Source organism: Chrysochloris asiatica, unplaced genomic scaffold, assembly GCF_000296735.1.
Source record: "Chrysochloris asiatica unplaced genomic scaffold, ChrAsi1.0 scaffold00007, whole genome shotgun sequence".
NCBI lineage: Eukaryota > Metazoa > Chordata > Mammalia > Afrosoricida > Chrysochloridae > Chrysochloris > Chrysochloris asiatica.
Window position 1 is genome coordinate 23079621 of NW_006408525.1, and position 20344 is coordinate 23099964.

Sequence of the window (20344 nt, forward strand, 5' to 3'; positions counted from 1 at the left end):
CTCCTGTTGCCCCTTCCTGCCTCTGTGGCAGGCAGTTGCCAGCTCCTCCCTGTAGTGGCTCCTGTTGCCCCTTCCCTGCTGGCTTCTCCACTGAGGAAAGGAGGAAACAAACATGGAGGGTGTCTTTCTCAGGAAGGAACTCCACCGATGCACCCCAAGGGCAGGGTGCTTTTGAAGAGCCTGCATTGACCACTTCCTCCCAGTGGCCTGGGTTCGGACAGGAGCATGGACTTGTCCTCAGGTCTTGAGTTTCTTAGACAGAGGTCCAACAGCCACCACAGGGATTGAAGGAAGGGAGGAGGAAAAACCAGGCAACAGGAGAGATACAGACTTCAGGAAATTGTTTTCTAGTGCTTGGTCCATTGATTGTATAAACTGGGGAGGGCTGCTCTTTGCAGACTCCACTGAAAGGACTTCTGGGGTCTAGACACACAGCCTTTATTTTCCTTTTATGGACAGTGAGTTCTGATGGAAGGCACCTTGATAATCTCGGTTCAGCCCCTAACTCAACTGTGACACCTTAGGTAGATGGCCATGGTTTCTGTTTCTCAGTTCAGAAAGTATAGACAGCTGAACCTTCCCAGAGCTCATACCCTTGGGTATTTGTAGTGAGGGGGACAGTGTGCAGGAAGCATTTTCAGTTGTGGTTTAAGTCCCAGTGAGTCCCTCCATGTGGACGCAGTGCCCAGCCCCCTCAGAGCCCCAGCCCACTCGCCTGGGTGGTGGAGGCAGCGGGCTGCAGGTAGTCACTGGGGCTGACAGCGGCTGTGGCAGCCATGCTGGCCTGCGGATCTGTTGGAAGAAAGAAATGGAGTAATGCACAAGATGCTGAGTGAACCCAGCCCCCTTGCCTCTGATTTTCTTTTAGCCACTATTTCCTGCTTCTTCTCCAAGAAAAGTTATGACACATTCCTCGTGTTGTCTATTTCTCTTCTCTTCAGACTTGGCTATTGGAGGCCATAAGGACAGGTGGTTGGTCCTACCTGCACTGGACTGTACCCTCCAGCAATCAGAAAGTCTGAGATAACATGAAGATAGGATGACTGTCTTCTGTAACTAAGCTGTAGCACCCTAACAGCCCTCTCTCTGATGGTCATTCTCCCTAGCTAGATCAGAACGCTTCGTGTGGGTAGGGGGAACCCCCAGCTCATCATTTAGCTCCAAGTGAAGTTTGCTGCCTACTGCTGTTGTAGCCAGCTGCCACACTGGCCTGGGAGGGAAACAGGGAAAGAGTGCTTGGCCAGGATTCCTGATGAGGACCATCTGCTCCATCCGGAAGACGTGGGTGTTTTGTGCTCCACTGTCCCCACTGAGGCAGTATGGCTCCAAGTATCAATAAATAGTATCTGGGTAATTTCATTAAGTGAATTTAGACTTTTATACAGTACAAAAGGGAAGGACTCTGGCAGCATCAAGACTAGGTAAGGCCAGTGGTCAGACAGAACTGGAAGGATGAAAGTACAGTGCATTCAACGGGTGCTTTAAAGTGTGCGTCAATTTCCTTGTAAGAATATAGCTGAGTAAGAAAGTCTCAAAAAGAATGCTAAAGCATTAAAAACCACCATCTCTGGGTAGTAGAATTTTGTTTGACTTTCAGGTTTTTCTTCTTGTTTTTTCTGTATTTTCTCATTTTCCCAAATTGAACATACTCTAACCTAACCCAAGTGTATTTTTATTCTTCAGTAAAGGGAAATAAGGCCGAGGAAATCATGAAGGTAAAGTCTAGTTCACTTAAGTCTGATTTAAAAAAAAAAGATGAAATAAGTAAAATGGAATCATGGGAACTTGGGGGAGAAGAAACTATGCGTCTACAGTTCGGGAATCCTTAAGGAAAAGAACACTGGCACCTGCGCACTGGACCTTTGGAAGTACAAGGAGGGGCTAGAGGGACAGGACTTCAGACACTCAGAGGCAAGTGGGCTCAAGAAAAAGCAATTTGTAAATAAAATTCACAAATCTTACCTCTGGTGAATAGGAAGAAACCAGTGGCCACACTGACTGCAGTCACTTTTAATACGATGTTTCTCTGCTCGTTTTGCTAGCACTGGGTTGTGGAGGAAGTGTATGTGGGGTAGACACTTGGTTGAGACTCGAGACTTGAATTTAATAGATAATGTGTAAAAGAGCCAGGAGAGGTAATATTTCAAGATTGAAGCCAAGAAAGGGACTTTGACAAATATAAAAGGCCTTAAATTAAACCACCAGAGAGGAGCCATTTGATGAGAAGAAGACAGACAGAGGTCAGAGAAAGCAGAACTGTCTTCATTTTGGCTGGTCTCTGGCTTCTCCAGAAGAATGATTCTTAAATGGGAGAAGGGAATGAAAAGGTAGCTAAGGACAGGGGATGGGCTGGTAAGAGGGCACGCCAATGCCTGAAAATGGTCTCCGTGCTCTGAGCCCCAGCAAACTGCACTCCAGATCTGGGAGACTTCACAGACACACTTGCAAACTATGAGGAGCCATAGGACAAAATCTCTGTAGATCCTGAAAGCAGGTTCCAGAACAAATGACTGAACACCACTGCAATTAGGAAAGGAAGAAGCGATCAAAGGGACTAAGTATAGGAGTTATTTTTAAAACAAACCTCAGTTTCTTCTCTAGAGAACTCTCGTCAGGAGACTGGTAGATACCATGCATTTAACTCAACAGGCATTGAACTGGAAATTCCCCAATCTTCTGAGCAATGTGAAAAATGTGGACTGGAGGGTAGTCCCTGCTGGGGGCGAAGCTGAGCATGCCTTCACAAGTGGTGAGGTCAGCCGGTGTGTGTCACACAAGGGGTAGGTCCTGGAACTACGGTTCACGCACAGGCTTCTCCTCAGGAGCTCATGCTTTCTCTGTAGGTTTCATTTTTCACTTTGATGATCAGCTTTTAAAAATGACCATCATACTACAGGTTCTTAGTCTGTTTTAGTCGGGATGCTCCGCTGAAACGTGTCCACTGTGGGTGACCCTACTGGTATTGAAAATGCTGCTGGCATAGCTTCCAGCATCACAGCCACACACAAGCCACCACAGTAGGACAAACTGACAGACTCCGAAAGACTAGGGAGGAGAGGCAGACTACTTCTGAAGAGTTAGACACTGAAAACCTTAAGAAGAGCAACGGCCCACTGTCAGACCGCACCACAGCACCAGAATACTGATTACTGAAGCATGATGAAGAGCGCCCAAATATTGTCAAATATAGTGCCGGAAGACACTCAAAATACGAGTGGGGAAGAGCTGCCGCCTCAAAGTGGAGATGACCACAATAATGCGAATGAAATAAAGCTTTCAGGACATTCATTTGCTGATGGGGCACAACTCAAAATTAGGAGAAACAACCTTAAACATCCATTAATAACTGGGAAATGGAATGTACAAAGTATGAATCTAGGAAAATTGGAAATTGTCAAAAATGAAATGGAGTGCATAAAGATCGATATCCTAGGCACTAGTGAGCTGAAATCTACTGCTGCTGGCCATTTTTAATCTGAAAATCATGGTTTACTATGTTAGGAATGACAAATTGAAGAGGAATGGCATTTCATTCATCATCAAAAAGAACATTTAAGATCTGTTTTGAAGTATAATGCTGTCTGTGATAGCATAATATCCATATGCCTACAAGGAAAGCCAGGTATTATTCAAATTTACGCACCAACCACTAAAGCCAGTGAAAAATAAACTGAAAAATTCTACCATCTTCTTCAGTCTGAAATTGACTAAACATGCAATCAAGATGTATTGATAATTTAAAAAAACAACAACCAAGGGAAAAGAAGCAAATACTGTTGGATGATGATGCACGGAGGGGATTGTAATCATTGCAATGAAATGAGTGTAAAACCGATGTTCTCCCATGTAAACTATCACTCAATTCACAATGAAAACGTTAAAAAAAAAAAAGTATTGATAATTACTGGTGATTAAAATGCAAAGGTTGGAAACAAAGAGTAAGGATCAGTAGTTGGAAAATATGGCCTTGGTGATAGAGATGATGCTGGAGATCGCATGCTAGAATTTTGCAAGACCAGTGACTTCTTCATTGCAAATACCTTTTTTAAACAACATAAAAGACATAAAACACATGGACCTCATCAGATGGAATGCACAGAAACCAAATTGACTACATCTGTGGAACGCGATAGAGGAAAAGCTCCATATCATCAGCTGAAAAAGGCCAGGGGCAGACTGTGGAACAGACCATCAATTGTTCATATGCGAGTTCAGGCTGCAGCTGAGAAAATTAAAACAAGTCTACAAGAGCCAAAATATGACCTTGAACATATCCCAGCTGGATTAAGAGATAAACTCATGGGCAGATTTGATACATTAAACACTAATGACCAAAGACCAGAAGAGTTGTACAATGACATCAAGAACATCACACAGGAAGAAAGCAAAAGGTCATTAAGAAGACAAGAAAGAAAAAAAGATGAAAATGGATGTCAGAGGAGACTTGCTTTCCAGCATAGAGATGCTAAAGCAAATGAAAGAAATGGGGAGGTAAAAGAGCTGAACTGAAAATGTCATAGGGCAGTTTGAAAATACAGTCAAGAATTATAATGAAATGTGCAAAGACCTGGAGTTAGAGAACCAAATACTCAGCATTTCTCAAGCTGGAAGAACTGAAGAAATAATTCAAGTCTTAGTTTGAAATATTTAAAGAATTCTACGGGCAAAAGATGAGTGATGCAGAAAGCATTAAAAAAAAAAAAATGGCAGGAATACAGAGTCACTGTACCAAAAAGTTCAGCCATTTCAAAAAGTAGCAAATGATCAAGAGTTAATGGCACTGAAGGAAGAAGTCCAAGGTGCATTGGTAACAAAGTGATGCAACACTGAAGGCACTCACTCATCTATGCCAAAAAATTTAGAAGACAGCTACCTGGCCAACTGACTGGAAGAGATCCATATTTGTGCCTATTTCAAAGAGGCGGCCCAACGGAATGCAGAAATTATCAGACAATATCATTAATATTATATGCAAGTAAAATTTTGCTAAAGATAATTCAAAAACAACTGAAACTGTACATGGACAGGAAATTGCCAGTGGTTTAAGCCAGATTCAAATGAGGATGTGTAATGAGGGACATCAATGATGATGTCAGATGATTCTAAGCTTACCAGAAAGATGTTTACCTGTGCTTTACTGACTATGCAAAGGCTTTCACTGTGTGGATCAAGACAAGTTATAGATAACATTGCAAAGAATCAGTATTCCTGAACACTTAATTGTGCTCATGAGGAAGCTGTACACAGACAAAGAGGCAGTGAAGAACAAAGTGGCATCAGGATTGGAGGAAGACTCATTAACAACCTGAGATATACAGACAATACAACCTTGCTTGCTGAAAGTGAAGACGACTTAAAATAATACTTACTGATGAAAATCAAACACCACAGCCTTTAGTTTGTGTTGCACCCCAATGAAAAGAAAAAAAAAAAACCCCTTACAACTGGACCAATAAATAATATCATGATAAATGTTGTCAAAAACTTCATTTTGCTTAGATGCACTATCAACACTCATGGAAGCAGCAGTCAAGAGATCAAATGACATATTGCATTAGGCAAATCTGCTGAACAAGACCTCTTTCAAGTGTTCAAGAACAAAGATTTCAGCTTGAGGACTAAGGTGCGTCTAACCCAAGCCAGGTTATTTCCAGTGGCCTTATATGTATGTGAAAGTTAGATAATAAAGAAGATCGTAAAAGAATTAATGCATTTGACTTATGGTGTTGGAGGAGAGTATTAAAAGTTACTATGAGCTGCAAGAAGTATAAATAAATCTGTGTTGGAAGAATTTTAGCCAGAATGCTCCTTAAAAGCCAGGATGGCAAGATTCTGTTTCTCATACTTCAGACATATTATCAGGAGGGACCAGTCCTTGGAGAAGGAATCAGGCTTAGTAAAGCGGAGGGTCGGAGAAAAAGAGGAAGACCCTCAACAAGATTAAATGGCACAGTGGCCACAGCAGTGGGCACAAGAGTAATGATTATGAGGATGGCACAAGACCAGGCAATGTTCCATTCTGTTGTGCATAGGGTCACTATGAATCAGAGCCAACTCGATGGCATGTAACAACAACAACAACAGTATAGGTTCACGGGATGACTGCTACTTAACTAGGTCCTGCTTGTGTCTCAGGGTCTATGTTCGTGGTTACATCTTCACTAGGCCAAGTGACACCAGCCTTAACTGTGTGGGCTAATTCAGACACATTAATTCTGATATCATGTTTAATACAGTGAGGAGTCCTGGTGTGGCGCTGTAGGATCAGCACTGGCCTGCTAACCACAAGGTCGACAATCCAAATCCACCAGCAGTTACTTGGAAACCTTATACAGGGTCGCTGTGAGTAAGAATCAACTTGACAACAGCACTAAACAACTAAATAAGCAAAGTGGAGAATCAGTGAGTGCAAAAGGGGCAGACCCTCAACACGGTGGGTATCAATCACAGTGGTGGTTAACAATTGGCTCAAACAGCAATGCCTGTGAGGATGGTGCAGGCATGCAGGATTTTGCTGTGTTATGCACAGGGTTGTTATGAGTCAGAACAGACTGGAAGGCACATAACAACAACAGTTATGTAAAGTGAAAGCCTAAGGACCCAGAGTCAGAGGTCTGCTAGGCAGGACACACTGCGGGGTTGGGCGTGTGGAAATTTTGTATCAAGTCTGTGCCATGCTTATGTTGAAAGCAGCCACTGAGGTTTAGTAAAGCATCCTGCTCTCTACAATGTTACTGGTTTTTAGGTCATTATTTCATTTGTTTCATAATTTCATTTGTGAATTTCACAGGTGCTAGATCTGTGAACTGATACATATGTTTAATGCTTCTTATTGTTAGGTGCAGTCGAGTGGGTTCTGACTCACAGCAACCCTAAACACAACAGACTAAGACACTGCCCAGACCCTGTAAGTCATCTTCACAATTGTTATGCCTGCTTGGTTTTGTTTTTTTTTTATGCTTACAATAATTAAGTGAAGTTGTAGCATTATAATTAAAATAATCCAATGCAACCCAAAAACATCTTTCTTTTACAGCAGTGGTATTATTTTGAACATGAAGCAGTTGTTTAAAAAATAGAGAAAAAGTATATCAGTACATCAAGACCCCAACACACACCCACAGACCTGAGCTTATGCAGTGTTTCCTGAAACACAATTTACCTGACTATATGTGATGTACCTGACTATATGTGATGTACTTGAATATTTTTCTGTTCTACTTCATTTTGCATTAGGCAAAGCAGATTCCAAAGACTCTTTAAAGTATTAAAGAGCAAAACTGTCAGTTTGAGGACTAAGGTATGCCTGACCCAAGCCATGGTATTTTCAATCGTCTCAGATATACGTAAGAGCTGGACAATGACTAAGGAAGACTGAAGAATTGATGCCTTAGAATTATGATGTTGGCAAAGAATACTGAAAATACCATGGACTGCCAGAAGAACAAACAAATGTGTCTTTGTTGAAGTACAGGCAGTATAACTTTGGACATGTTGTCAGGAAGAACCAATTTCTGGAGAAGGACATCATGTTTGATAAAAAGGATGGTCAACAAAAAGGAGGAAGACCACTAATAAGAGGGGTTGACAGTGGTCGCAGCAATGGGTGAAACAATTGTGAGGCAGGACTGGGGAGTGTTTCATTCGGTTGTGCTTGTGGTCGCTTGAGTCACAATAATTTCATTTTTAAAAACTCGTGACCCACTACACTGATTTTATAGCAGTCTATCTGGTGGCGGTGGATTCACTACCCATGTTTAGAAAATGGCTCAAAGATCCAGAAGGCGTGTGAAGCTTACAGATGTCACAAATACAATGAGGGTAGCTACTACAGTTCAAAGAGATCTTCAAAAACTGGGCGTTGTGGTGTTTAAGAACATGAGGCTCCAGTTCTCACTAAGAATTCTGACTGTGGCAGCCTTCAGCTGGAACTGTCCCTCCCTCAGCCCCATCATACCACCCGAGAAAAGTCAGGGCCTCAGAGGATTTCTGTGAGACTTCAATAATATATATGAAAAGCATCAGGCGTAAGACCTGGCATACAGTTGGTAACCAATAAATGGTGGTTTAAAATTTAGTAAATCCTCCACTTAAAAACAAAACCCCACATGCACATAGTACAGAAAGACAGGGCCTAATCTTAGTTCTCATGTGAAAAAGCCCCAGTGGTTTTCTGACTCAGCTAAAGGGGAGCCAACGGTGTCTAGGTATGATTGCCAAAAAAGCTGTTGCAATTTTGGACTACATTTCTCCAAGTTCAAACATAGAGCAAGAAAAATAATAGTCCTCATGTATTTAGCAGCTAGGGCTCCTGTGTAGTGTCTGGTTCTGTCCTGAGGGACTTTGAAAGGGGAGATTTTCAGTGGGAGCTGTAAGTTGATAGAAGACTGGCGATGGCTGTGACCAGGATGCCTGAATGGGGGTGTCCACCTGGATATTTATTCCATATGTGATCCAAAGGGTCGGACCAAGGCTTTGGGGTGAAAATCTCAAAAAGGCAGATTATCAATGTAATGTGAAAGAGAACTTTCAAAAGCTGGAACCTGTTGCCTTTTTGTGATCCTGTTCTCCCTTCCCTGGAGTCAGGGAACCAGAGGCAGAAGGTGTGTCTCATTCAATGACATCCATAAAGGGAGGGAAGTTGGTTTTAAGATTTTGATAAATCTCAGACCATGCTGCTGATGAAAACACAGGATTGGTTTCTGACAGGGCTGAAAAGAGAGGTTCTTTTCAGAGCAGGGGCTCTTTTCAGAGCTCCCTTGGGTTTAGGATCATTTAGCTAAAATTGGTGAATGACTCCCCGAGAAATCCTCTATTATAACGTGGAGAGATACCAGAAAAGGACAGAGTGCAGGCAAAACATACGAAATGAAAACCGGCCCATCACATTCTTTATCACCTCCCTCATTCCCTCTAAAGTCATTACTGCCCTGGACTCAAGCTGTTTGGAGACCGGCTGGGCTCTGACGATTCTTCTGAGTTAGGACATTAAAGCAGAATCTATGGAGCAAGCTGCAGACTGTTGGCACTTGACATTGTATGGTTCAGTTTGGTTTCATTTCCTCCCCAGCTAGCTCTTGAAATACTCATCCAGATCTCAAGCCATGTTTTTAAGTGTCTCTGCTAGTGTCACTTGGGGCTTTTCAGGCTCTGGGCTGCAGACCTGGGCAAGCTCCCCATGCCACTGCAGACTTCTACCCTGCGATTACCCAGGAAAGGAAAAAGAGAAGCATTTGCAGTTGGTGCTTGTAAGTCTACAGTGCTGAAGGGGAAAGGTAACTAGGGAACGGGACGGCTGTGATCAAAGGACTTCAGAATTTCATCAATGTGGAAACATATTTAAAAAGTACAGCTGGGTCATACATTGTGTTTAGCCTTTCCTTATACTAGTCCAAGAGGTGCTAAGTAGTGTGACAAGATTGCAGAGACTCTTTGGCCTAGTTATGTAATTGTTTCCAACACTCTGCCAATTTAATAGTACAATCTGCTTTAACAGCAGTTGACATCCAGTTATCAAACCCACATTTATCAACAACAGTAGATGGGGTTACTATGTAAATTTGAAAGAAAAACCCACATTTCTTCCAAATTTATGTCATTCAGGTTTGTGATTAATTCAGGTTGGCTGAATTTTTTCCAAAAGTCCCTAAACTGGCCAAGTTTTACACAATTTACTAAATTCCAATTGTCCCTCTCCTAGCCACCAAGGACAAAGGCATCAAAAGGAAGCTTCAAGGCAGGCCTGAATGCTGGGGGCTGCCGGTGGGGCTATACCAACTTTCCTTTCTGTACTTGGAAGCCAGTCTAACCTGAAAAGCATCCGGAGCTCCTGCTCTTGATACTGACTGTCCCCTCCAGCTCCAGCCTTCCCTTCCTCCCCCCTTCCCCATTTGGTCATCTCCCAGGCAGCTACATCAAGAATTCTACTCCAGTGTTCTGCTGAAACAACTCTGGTCAAAATCACCAGTGACCTCCTTAATCCAGCTGATTCTCATCTGCAGTTCCTGACCCTATAGTCATTCCTTCCTCCTCAAAATTCCCATGAATTATCTTTCACCTCTCCAGCCACCTCTTCTCCTAATGGGTACATCTTCCTTTGCCACTCTTAAATTTCTCGATGATCCTCAACACTTGCTCTTTCTGTGTCCTGTCCTTCCAGGTCATTGGCCCAGCTCTCTCCTCTGAATGTCACTGGTACACACACAGCCCTCTGTGAGCCTCTCCACTTGGGCTGGACAGACACTTCCAACTCTGAGCTGTCCCATCTGCCAGTTCTCTGCTCAGGCACCATGGGCCCTCCCCCCAGCTCCCTGAAGAGCTATGGCTGTCACTGCCTTCTTTCTTCACCTAGCAAAGGCCATCAGATCGCAGCCTGGATTTAGCGTAGTGGTTATGAATCGGGCTGCGAACCTTAAGGTCAGCGGTTCGAAACTACCAGCCGCTCCGCGGGAGAAAGACGAGGCTTTCTACTCCCGTAAAGATTTACACCCTCGGAAACCCTGTACAGGGTCACTATGGGTCGGAACCGACTCGATGGCACTTAACAATAACAAATTTACTGAGAGAGCCCACTATGTGCTGGCCATGTAACTCCTCAAAAAACCCTTCCTAGACCACCATCAGTGCCCAATCACCTACTTGGTAGCACTTACCACCTGCCAGTTAACTAATTCTTTCTTCTCATATTTCCAATTACAATGAATGGCACCATCCTCCAACCCAAATCAGAAGCCTGAGCAGCAGCATCCTTGTTGCTAGTCAACAAGTCCAGGTGATCCTACCACCTAGATGTAAATCTCTCTCCAATCTACCCAGCCCTCTCCATCCATTGCCATGTTCCTAACACAAACCTCGGTCAGCTCCACCTGAAACACTGTCCACAGCCTCCTGGCCTTGCCTCTCTGATATTGCCTCCACAAGCCAGTTAGCAGAATCTTTAAAAAATGCAAATCCAATCCAACCACACCCCATAAACCTCTTCTTTATAAAGCTCAGCCCAATCTGCTCCCTTCCTGCCCCTCCTCCCCATTTGCCTCTCCACCGTTATTTCTTGCCCTTATAACACTCCCCACATTGCCTTCACTTGAGTTTTTAATTTCTGCTGCTACAAAGTGACATGCCGTCTCTCCTTTGGAGCTTTTCTGTCTGGACAACTCACGTCATTCCTCAGAGCTCATTTATAATCTGTTTATCCCGGGAAAGTCTTTCCTAACCCTCTCCCCGTATGTCTAGGCTGTCTCTCTACTGTTCACTATGGTAGCCCCAATCCCTCTATAAATTAACTGAAAGTTCCAGCCCTAGGGGTATAACAGGAAGAGGCCCCAGCCAGGAATCCCAAGCCTTGACCATCAGGTTAGGGGCTGGACCACTGGTCTTTCTTTTAAGAATACTATTCTTGAGACACAATGAGAGAGGGAAGGGGCCCAAAGAAATACCACAACAAATGGCTTTACGAAGTTTTTGTTCCTTTTGGCAGAGAACGTGCCAAACTCCACAGCCAGGACTTGGTGACTCTTGTCTCAGGAATTCCTACTTCATGGCTATAGCTTTCCTCGGTATCTGCTGGGTCCAGTATTTCCCCTGGAGGCATTTCACCAAGCTCCAACAGTTCTGCTGGCTATTGTGGTCAACTCAGTTGGACTTAAGCCAACACAGCAGATCCTAAACCTAGTCTTTCCCAGCTACCTGGACTGGAAGAAGTCAGGGCCAGCTGATGAGGAAAAAACCAAGCCATGGCAGGCTATACCTGCCCTGCATGCTGCCAAAACTGCTTAGGCCCCCAGCCCCTGTCACATTGCTAAATCTAATGGCTGATTCGTAGACTTCTTCCCTGTTGATCTGACGATTAAACTTTTTCTCTTTGAGCACTTTCTTCATTTCACTCGTTTTACAGCATACACCTGCCAGGTTGGCATCCTACTTCTAAATCTCCTTCGTTGGTTCTTCCCTCTCCTCAAATTCTACATTGTAGGGATGCCCTGGAGCTCAGTCTGGGGTGATTTTAGCCACTCTTGGGCTTTAAAATCCATTGTAGATGTTGTTGTTAAGGGCCTTCAAGTCAGTTCCAATTCATAGCGACCCTGTATTGGGTTTTTGAGGAGCAGCTGGTGGGTTTGAACTGCTTATTTTATGGTTCTAAGTCCAGTGCTGATCCTACAGCACTACATAATGGTGACTCCCTAATTTATATCTCCAGACTTGTATACCCACCTGGATACTGACCTCTTCACTTGGAGGTATTAATAGGTATCTTGAATCTAATTCATCCCAAACAGCTCCTGTTGTTAACTGCCACTGAGTCGGCTCCGATTCCTATCAGCCCAGTACAGGGTTTCTGATGAGTGGCTGGTCAGTTTGAACCATCGAGCTCGTGGTTCAAACTGGCCTTGCGGTCCTACAGCACCACCCAGGACAGCCCCTGAGAGCTCCTGAATTTGGTACCTCCCTCAGTGTTCCCCACTGCAGATAATGGCAACTCTGTCCTTCCGGCTGCTCAGCCCTAAGTCTTGGGCATCATCCTTGGTGCCTCTTAATTCCACAGCCCCCATGTGACAATCAACAAAAATGGACTGCTTTTCACCCTTGTTCCTCTGTGACCACCCAATCTAGGCAGGAGCATCCAGTACCTATTTTCAGCCTGCATCAAGAGTAAGACCAACTGAACTTAAATCCTCAGTTCAGAGGCCCCCAATAACTTCCCATCTCCTGCTCAAAAAACTGCAGTCCCCATGGTGACACCCAGGGCTCTCTGTGATCTAGTTCCTCCTTTGCTCTGCCTCAGCCATGTTATCACCCTGCTGTGTGTGAGTCAGTCAGGGTGTTTGCACCTCTTCCCACCCTGTCTCAATCCCTCACCTCTTCAAGGTTTTACTCAAATATCACCTCTTAGCAAGATCTTTCCTTTCCTAAGATGGTTTCAGAAAGGTCATGGAAAAATGAATTTTAAAAGATAATACTGAACTGACTCGATGGCACTGAACAACAACTAATAACTGCAAGCAATAGTTCAAATGGACCAGTCACTCTCTAGGAGAAAGATGAGGCTGTCTGCTCTCATGAAGCTTTACAGACTTGGAAACCCTAGGGAGCAGGTCTACCCTGTCTTATAGGGGCAGTATGAGTAGGAACCAACTCAATAGCAGGGGGTCGAGTTTTTTTAATTTGGTTTGGAATTTCCCCACAAACTTTTTGAAGTCCCATAATGCCCTCCCCCCATCACACACACACCTCCTATCCTCTTGTTCTATTTTCCCCAAGGCTCTTTTCACAAACAAAATAATACAGAGTTATTACTTATTGTCTCCCATTAAAATGTGTGCTTCCTAAGGGAAGAGACTGCTAGAAAGAAGTCCTTACTCACTGTGGTAGCCCCAGGACCTGGCATATAGCAGGTGCTCAATACATAGTTGTTGAATGAATCAGCCAATCAATCAAGCAACTCACAAGTCTCATAGTGGTAGAGGCTAAATGGCAAGTTTAAGAACCAAAGGAGAAAATTGGCAGATCTGCATCTCCTGGCACTAGGCTGAATCAACTGGACAGGCTAGCTCAGCTCTGTTGGCCAGAACCCAGGTCTTGTCCTCATCAGCGCCCCAATCCCAGATGGAACTCTTAACACTCCCAGTCACAAGTGGGGGTGTCTGCATGGGCCAGCAGAGTCCAGCCAGCCCTACTGCTGGACCAGTCACCTCTAAAGCACACACCTCATCACCAAACCAGGCACTACATTTCAATGTTTCATTCCAATATGTACTGAGGGAAAGTTCCTTCCCAAGTGGAGATTATGAGGGCAGCTGCTGTGTGAATCCCTCTTGTAAGGCTCCCCACCAGAATTCCTCTCCCCCAAAACATGAGGGTGTCATCATCATCTGTCAATTTGAATGATGCCTGAGTCACACCCCATTGTACTGAAAGGATTCTAAGAAAGAGAGCAAAGAATGCTTAGAACTCCTCATTCTGACAGAAGTAGTCTTAGGAAATGTTGCAAAAGACTGCTGTCAGAGAAAACTGGGCCTCAGAATTCTGTCTTGGAGAGCAGGAGCAAAAGAAACCCGACAGGCCTTTCTCCCCTCCCGAGTCTCATTATGTGTAAACACACCGCTTTCTCTGCCTCAGCCAGTGTATTCTCAAGTCACTCCCCACATTCATGGGGGTTTACCATGCAGAAGAGGGCTGGGGGGATATCTGGGTCTACTTTGCAAACCTAATCTGAGAATATTTCCAATTAGACACTGATGGGTGGAGGGCAGGAAAATTCCATTTTCAATCACAGCCCTGCCCAACTGGCTCTTATTTCGGATTCACATTCTCTCCGAGGCCACTCGGGGACTTAGGAGGAGGTATTTGAAAATGTGCAGGCCACTGTCTGTTGGTGGCTGAGATGGAGAGGGAAGAGCTGACACCTTGGAGGCCTGGGCATCAAAAGTCACCCTGACTAATCAATCCCCTGCATTGCCAGGTGGTGGTGCTTCTGACAAGGTACAGCGAGTAATTCCAACGGAGACAAACTGCAACTAAGGGGGTGAGATGTCCAAAGGAAGATTCAAACTGCTATGTTGGCCAAGCTGCTCACTGGAGGTAAACGGAAAATTCTCTCACCCAGACAAGTAACCCAGGCATACTCCTTGCTCTGAAGCACAGCTCATCTCCCAAGATCAAGCCAGTCTGAAGGCCACCCTAAGTAGCAGCCTCACAGTATGCTGACAGAACACTTCCTAGACACAAGAGGAAGAAGCTAGAGCTTCCACTGAGTGAGTAAAGCTGATGCTGAGGTGGTTCTGGGGCTCTTTTCTCAGCATCACCCCATGAGGCATGTAGAAAGTCCATTTTTCTATTGCAGAATCCTGTCAATCGGAACAAACTCATCGGTACCACCAGGGAGCATCTCCTCCAGGAAATCTCCAATCCTTGTCCTACTTAAGATGGCAATGACCTTGAGTTAGAAATGAGCCAGCTTGTGACACTGGTCACTCATCTTCCAACCTGCTCTAATGGATTCTTGACAGAGATGTCACTGACCTCCTCCTCCCTGGGGTCTTCTCAGAGAATGCTGCTACCCAGAAATAATGGTGGAAGAGTTCCTTAACATAGAGAACCTTCCAATTACATGTCAGAAATATAAAGAGCTAAAGGCTGGCTTTATGAGGGAAGAAATCATGAGAAAGAGCATTTCTCCCTCCTACCACAGGTCTAGAAGTCACAGAAGGAGTTGCATGTATATTCAAAGCAAAAACACTGAGTGCATTTCATAATGATGTTCATTTCTCAGTCCAGCTGACACTTGCTTGGTCCAACCTACAAGCCAAGTGGTTCCTGGTTCAGAATTGCTGGGAAGAAGTTCACAAATCCAGTTGAGCTGCCCAAAGGGATGCCCCAGACTATCCAAAAAACTGGAGCTTCTCCAAATAGATTTTACTCCAAGTCTCTGCAATTCATAAAGTTTTCATGGAAACTCAGATGTGTTCACCCCATTCTGCCCCTCAACGTTCTAAAATTCTGTTGTTATGTGCCATCAAGTTGGTATCGACCCATAGCAACCCTACGCACAGCAGAACGAAACACTGCCCGAACCTGGGCCAACCTCACTATTGTTGCCATGCTTAAATCCATTGCTGCCACCTAGCCAATCCATTTCGTTGGGGGGTCTTATGACCCACACACCCTTTAAAGCAGTATTTCTGTGTCTTTCATTCTGTGGACAGTGCCCACCCCTTCTAAAATAATTCCTAATTTTTCCAAATATATATATATGTATATACACACACACATATATATATATATATTAGAGTTTCCAATTTATTTGTATACAGAGAACAAATGGGGCAAAGCTAAATCCTAGAAAAATAACATGCTACACATCTATCGGTGTCCTGGTGTGGTACTGTAGGATAATGCACTGGACTGAAAGATTGGCTTGAACTGCAGGTCAGCGGTTCAAACTCACCAGCCAGTCCTTGGAACCCCTATGAGTTGGAACCAATGGCTCATAAAAACAACAACATTTCTATTACAAAAAATTGCTGAGCCCAAACCAAAGCTAGTCCAAAGATATCAAAAGGACTGTTTGGCTACAGATCCCTGAATGTCTTCTCAAAGGTAATTAAGTAAGCCTGGAAACTGTTAAATACTTATTACTGCTGTTGCTACTGTGTGTCATCAAGTCAGTTCTGACTCATAGCGACCCTGTACAGGATTTCTGAGGAGTGGCTGGTGAGTTTGAACCAACCTGTGGTTAGCAGTCCAGTGCTTATCCTACAGTACCACACCAGGACTCCACTTACTATGGGGTAAGAGGCTTGTTTGTTCTTTGTTCTACAAGGAACTCTGCAACTTCTCCAAGAGCCTGCTGTTAACCATTAGAACTAAGAAGTTCAAGCTCAAGATATCAAAATGAAGCACTCCACATCCCAGAATGCCATGAGGCTCTGTGTTCTATACTCAGATCTTCGTTTGCTTTTCCTCTCCTCTGACACGCCTCTGAAGGCCCAAACTTAAACAGAATCTGAGAGGAGAAAAGTGGCCAGTCCATGTGCTATCAACAGCGATGCTAAAGTCTACCTTGCGGAGGCTGGTTCTCTGGTCAGGTTAGGAGACCCTAATGAAATCGCACTATTTGGGTCTCCTAGGCAGTGTGTTTTTGGCAGCCTAGCTCAGAGAGGTTCAGAATTATGACAGACCAGTTAATATGTTTCTTTCTCTCTCATTGCTTTTTAAGAGGCTAAGCCTTTACAACCAAGTGGAGGAACCAGAATTGGAAACTTACCAATCACCCCAGCTAATGAGACTGTTTCCAACAAGTCTCAACACCCAATAGAAGCCCCCGGAGCACTGACATCATCAGCCCAATTGATAGGTTGTCTGAAGAATTCACCCCCTTCATTGCACACAAGAATTTAAAACAAGATTATATTTGTTATTGCAGTCAATGGGTTTTTATTATTACTATCCCGTGGTTTGGAGTCTAAGTAAGTGCTGCTGGCTGGGTAAGACTCATCGCGACCCTGTAAGAAGCAGCTGGAGAGTTTGAAAGGCTGACCTTGTGGTTAGCAGTCCAGTGCTTATCCTACAGCACCACATGGGGCCAATTCAACGCTCCCTATCTATCTCTGGGAAACAACACTAAGTGGATACAAAGTAACCTCAGAAGGGAAAATGTACACTAAGAATACCAGTCCAAATCTCCCGGGATGAAGTTCATTAGGAAACAATTTAACATGACGGTATATTGGAATCCAAACCAAGGAATGCAGTGAGAGCAGGTTTCTCAATTGCCCAGAGAAGACACAGGTCCCTTTGAACTAAAATAAAAAGCAGCCAGGAAGGTAAGCCAAGAATCCTGGGTAAGAGGCTAGGAACCTTAAGTCAGCACTGGGGATGGAGGTGGAGTGGAGGAAAAGAGTAAGTCTCCATTTTGTTTTATTTCTTCAATCATTCCTTAGACTTGTTTGTGCCTGGGATTTGGGAATTCAGCAGTCTCTCCCCTGGGACGTCAGACTGGAAGCTCTGTCAACAAGTAACTTACATCTCCCACAATCTGGCTAAGAGCTTGCAGCTTTCTAGCTGGCGACTCAAAACTACATATAAAACATAAAAACACGAGTTTTGCCCACTCCGCAGTCAAAGGCGAGGGGTGATCTGCCTACGGCGTGCGTGCCGTGGCGCCCTGACACCATCCCTCGCCTGGGATATATCGGTACCTAGCTTGGCTTCTCTGCCCAGCAGTGGTGGTCACAGTCTGAATCTCATGCATTCCCCGACTTTGTCCCTCTCTACACTGTGGAAACCCCTGAACTGCCGGTGGGCAGGAATGGCACAAGGCAAGCCCAAGGGGTGTCGGCCACCTCCTCGGAGAAAACCAGGCTTTGTCCATGGAGAGTGGCACTGAGGTGGGTAGGCGACGAGGAAGAGGGGATACCAGCCCTCCCCAGGTGCCCGCTCTTCTCCTCAGTCCCCGGAAGCGTCACCCTCCCGCCCAGTGGGCTCCGAGGGGGCGGGGAGTCGAACGCCCCCTTCCGGGTGCCTCCGCCCGGCTGGCCAGCCCCGCTCCTCCTCCGGGCGGGAATCCTCCCTCCCCCGCCCCTCCAGAAGCCGGGCCCCGGCGCCAGGCCCGGCCCCATGGGGAAAGCCCCGGCCCCGGCTCCCCGTCCCCGCGGCCTCTGCCCGTCTTCCCAGCCCTTTGCGGCCGGGAAGACCCCGCCGGCAGCGACCAGGACCCACCGCTCATTACGACATCTTCCTCCCTGGCCTCCGCCGCCTCCGCCGCCACCGAGAGCCTGACACCGCCCGCCTAGCACCCGCCAATCCCAGAGCCCGCCACCACCCGAGCGACGGCAGTGTTCACCAATAAGAGTTCGGAACACTGGGGACCGACAGCACTTATAGCCAACCAACGAACGGTATCTAGAGCGACGTTGGTTTGACCAATAGGTTTATGAAATGTCAATGATGGACAGCAAAGAGCACCAACCGGAAATGTACTGAAGAGCGACTGACATGTTCACTAGCCAATTGACGGGAGGTATAGTCCCGCCTTCTAGGTGGCTGACGGACAGCAACAGGAAGCTAGGTGGGGCGGGGCTTAGCTGAAGAGTGATTTTGTATTGGTGGTGGTTGACCTCCCACCCACCTCTAACCCAGAAGATGAGTGATAGATCTACCCTAAAGCCAATCATAAGGCCTTAGGGTGAGGCCGAGGAATGTCCTATAAATAGAGTATACATTGCGCCTTAAATTGCCTTGGTGTGGCAGGGTTTCTTCTAGCTCTTCTCCCACTGCGCTCTACCACTCAACCTCTTGTCTGGTGAGTGGAAAGCTACCTACCTTTTATATAGTCTCTCGCTTTTCATTGTCGTGGGAGTAAGAAAAGTGCTTCGGGAGATCTTGATCACTAAGGCACTGGGTCTAACACGATAGCGAGCGTTAGGATTACATGTCACTTCCTAGAAAGGGAATATTTTCATTGCATCAGTTAGTTCAAGTCCCTATTAATCCTCACCAAGTTATTAGATCGGCATCGCTTCCTCCTCCATACCCGCCCCCCCTCCCGTTCCCCCAGCTGGCAGTCCCAAAACGTGCGCATCTGAATCTCCTGGGCTACTTTCTAAAAGCAGATTTCCAGGGGCTGCCTCTCTAACCTATTCGGTAGGTCTGGCGCATATCTGGAATCTGCGTTTTAACAACGCCTCAGGTGGGTTGAATTACACGTTTAAGTTTGGGAACCACTGCTTGGTCTCTGCCCCATTTACCTCCTTAAATGAGGTACTGTGAGTAAAGCAGTTGGCAGGTTCCTTTTTCACCCCCAGGTCTCTTTCCTGTGGACACATAACTTGGAAGGCTGCTTGACTTCAGAGGGCATCCGTTCTGGCTTGAAACCAGTGCGGGCTCAAACCTCCGCATCCCACATGCAGCGAGACCTGAGGCTGGGTACTGACATTCCCTGACCCTTATTCCCCATGTGTAAAATGAGACTGACCACACCTACATCTTAAAGCTGTGGCCTCCCTTTTTTTCAAACTGTAACCCACAGTGACAAGCATTTTGCATTGTGATCTAGTACACTCACTTGTTTGAGTGTGTAATTAAAGCAAAGCTTCTGGAAACAATATTAACCCTTACCCCCTGTGATCCACTCTGATATCCTGTCTTACTGTCTTTCTTTTTTGTTGTTGTTCATCATGATAGGCATTTTGAAAAACAATGCCTAAAAGGATTGGTGTGCTAAAATAATATACAGAGCTGAGTGTGTGGCACACAGTAATGCTGAGTGATGTTAATATTGGGAGCTCTGGTGGCTCTGTAGGATAAACACTGAACTGTTAACCACAAGGTCAGTGGTTCAAATCCACCGACCGCTTCGACCGCTTCGTGGAAACCTTAAACAGGTTCTCTACGAATCAAAACCAATTGGAGGGCCCTTAACAACAATGTTAATATTGTATCTCTCAGTGTTACTTTTTGAAAAACAAGGCTTTGGACAATATCACTCCTCTAGTAAAGATAGGTCATGAGATTCCCAGTGCCCTTCCCGTTAACGCCCAAACTCCTTTCTGGGCAAATAAGGCCCTTCACACTGGTCACTTGTGTGTTTTCTCTCCAATCTCTCTTTTCCATTTCCCCCATTTGCCTCCAGGAAAGATTCCAGCATTCCTAAATGCCTAGGATTCTTTCTACTATTTCCCTTCCTACCTTATTCCGCTTCCTGTTTCACTCTTCCTTTCTCCTTGTAAACTCCTATGCATCCTTTAAGACTCTGCTCAAAGAGCACCTTCTCTAAGACATTTCTTGGCCACTCCCACCCAGCCATAGCTGTTTCCTCCTCTGTTCTGCCCTAGACTGTCCTTGGCAC

The 20344-nt window shown here is 45.3% G+C and overlaps 1 protein-coding gene across 1 annotated transcript in view; it reads right to left on the reverse strand.

Annotated features, from left to right (window-relative positions):
• The window catches only part of SP2 (Sp2 transcription factor), a 30653-nt gene extending 12396 nt beyond the window's left edge, over window positions 1–18257 (reverse strand). Inside the window, exons 1-2 of the mRNA XM_006832517.1 lie at window positions 18217–18257; window positions 716–792 (exon numbers count right to left, since the gene is read on the reverse strand). Coding sequence (XP_006832580.1) covers window positions 716–792; window positions 18217–18223 — 84 coding nt within the window. The 5' untranslated portion in view covers window positions 18224–18257. The remainder of the gene's footprint in view (window positions 1–715; window positions 793–18216) is intronic.
• Window positions 18258–20344: the final 2087 nt, after the last annotated feature.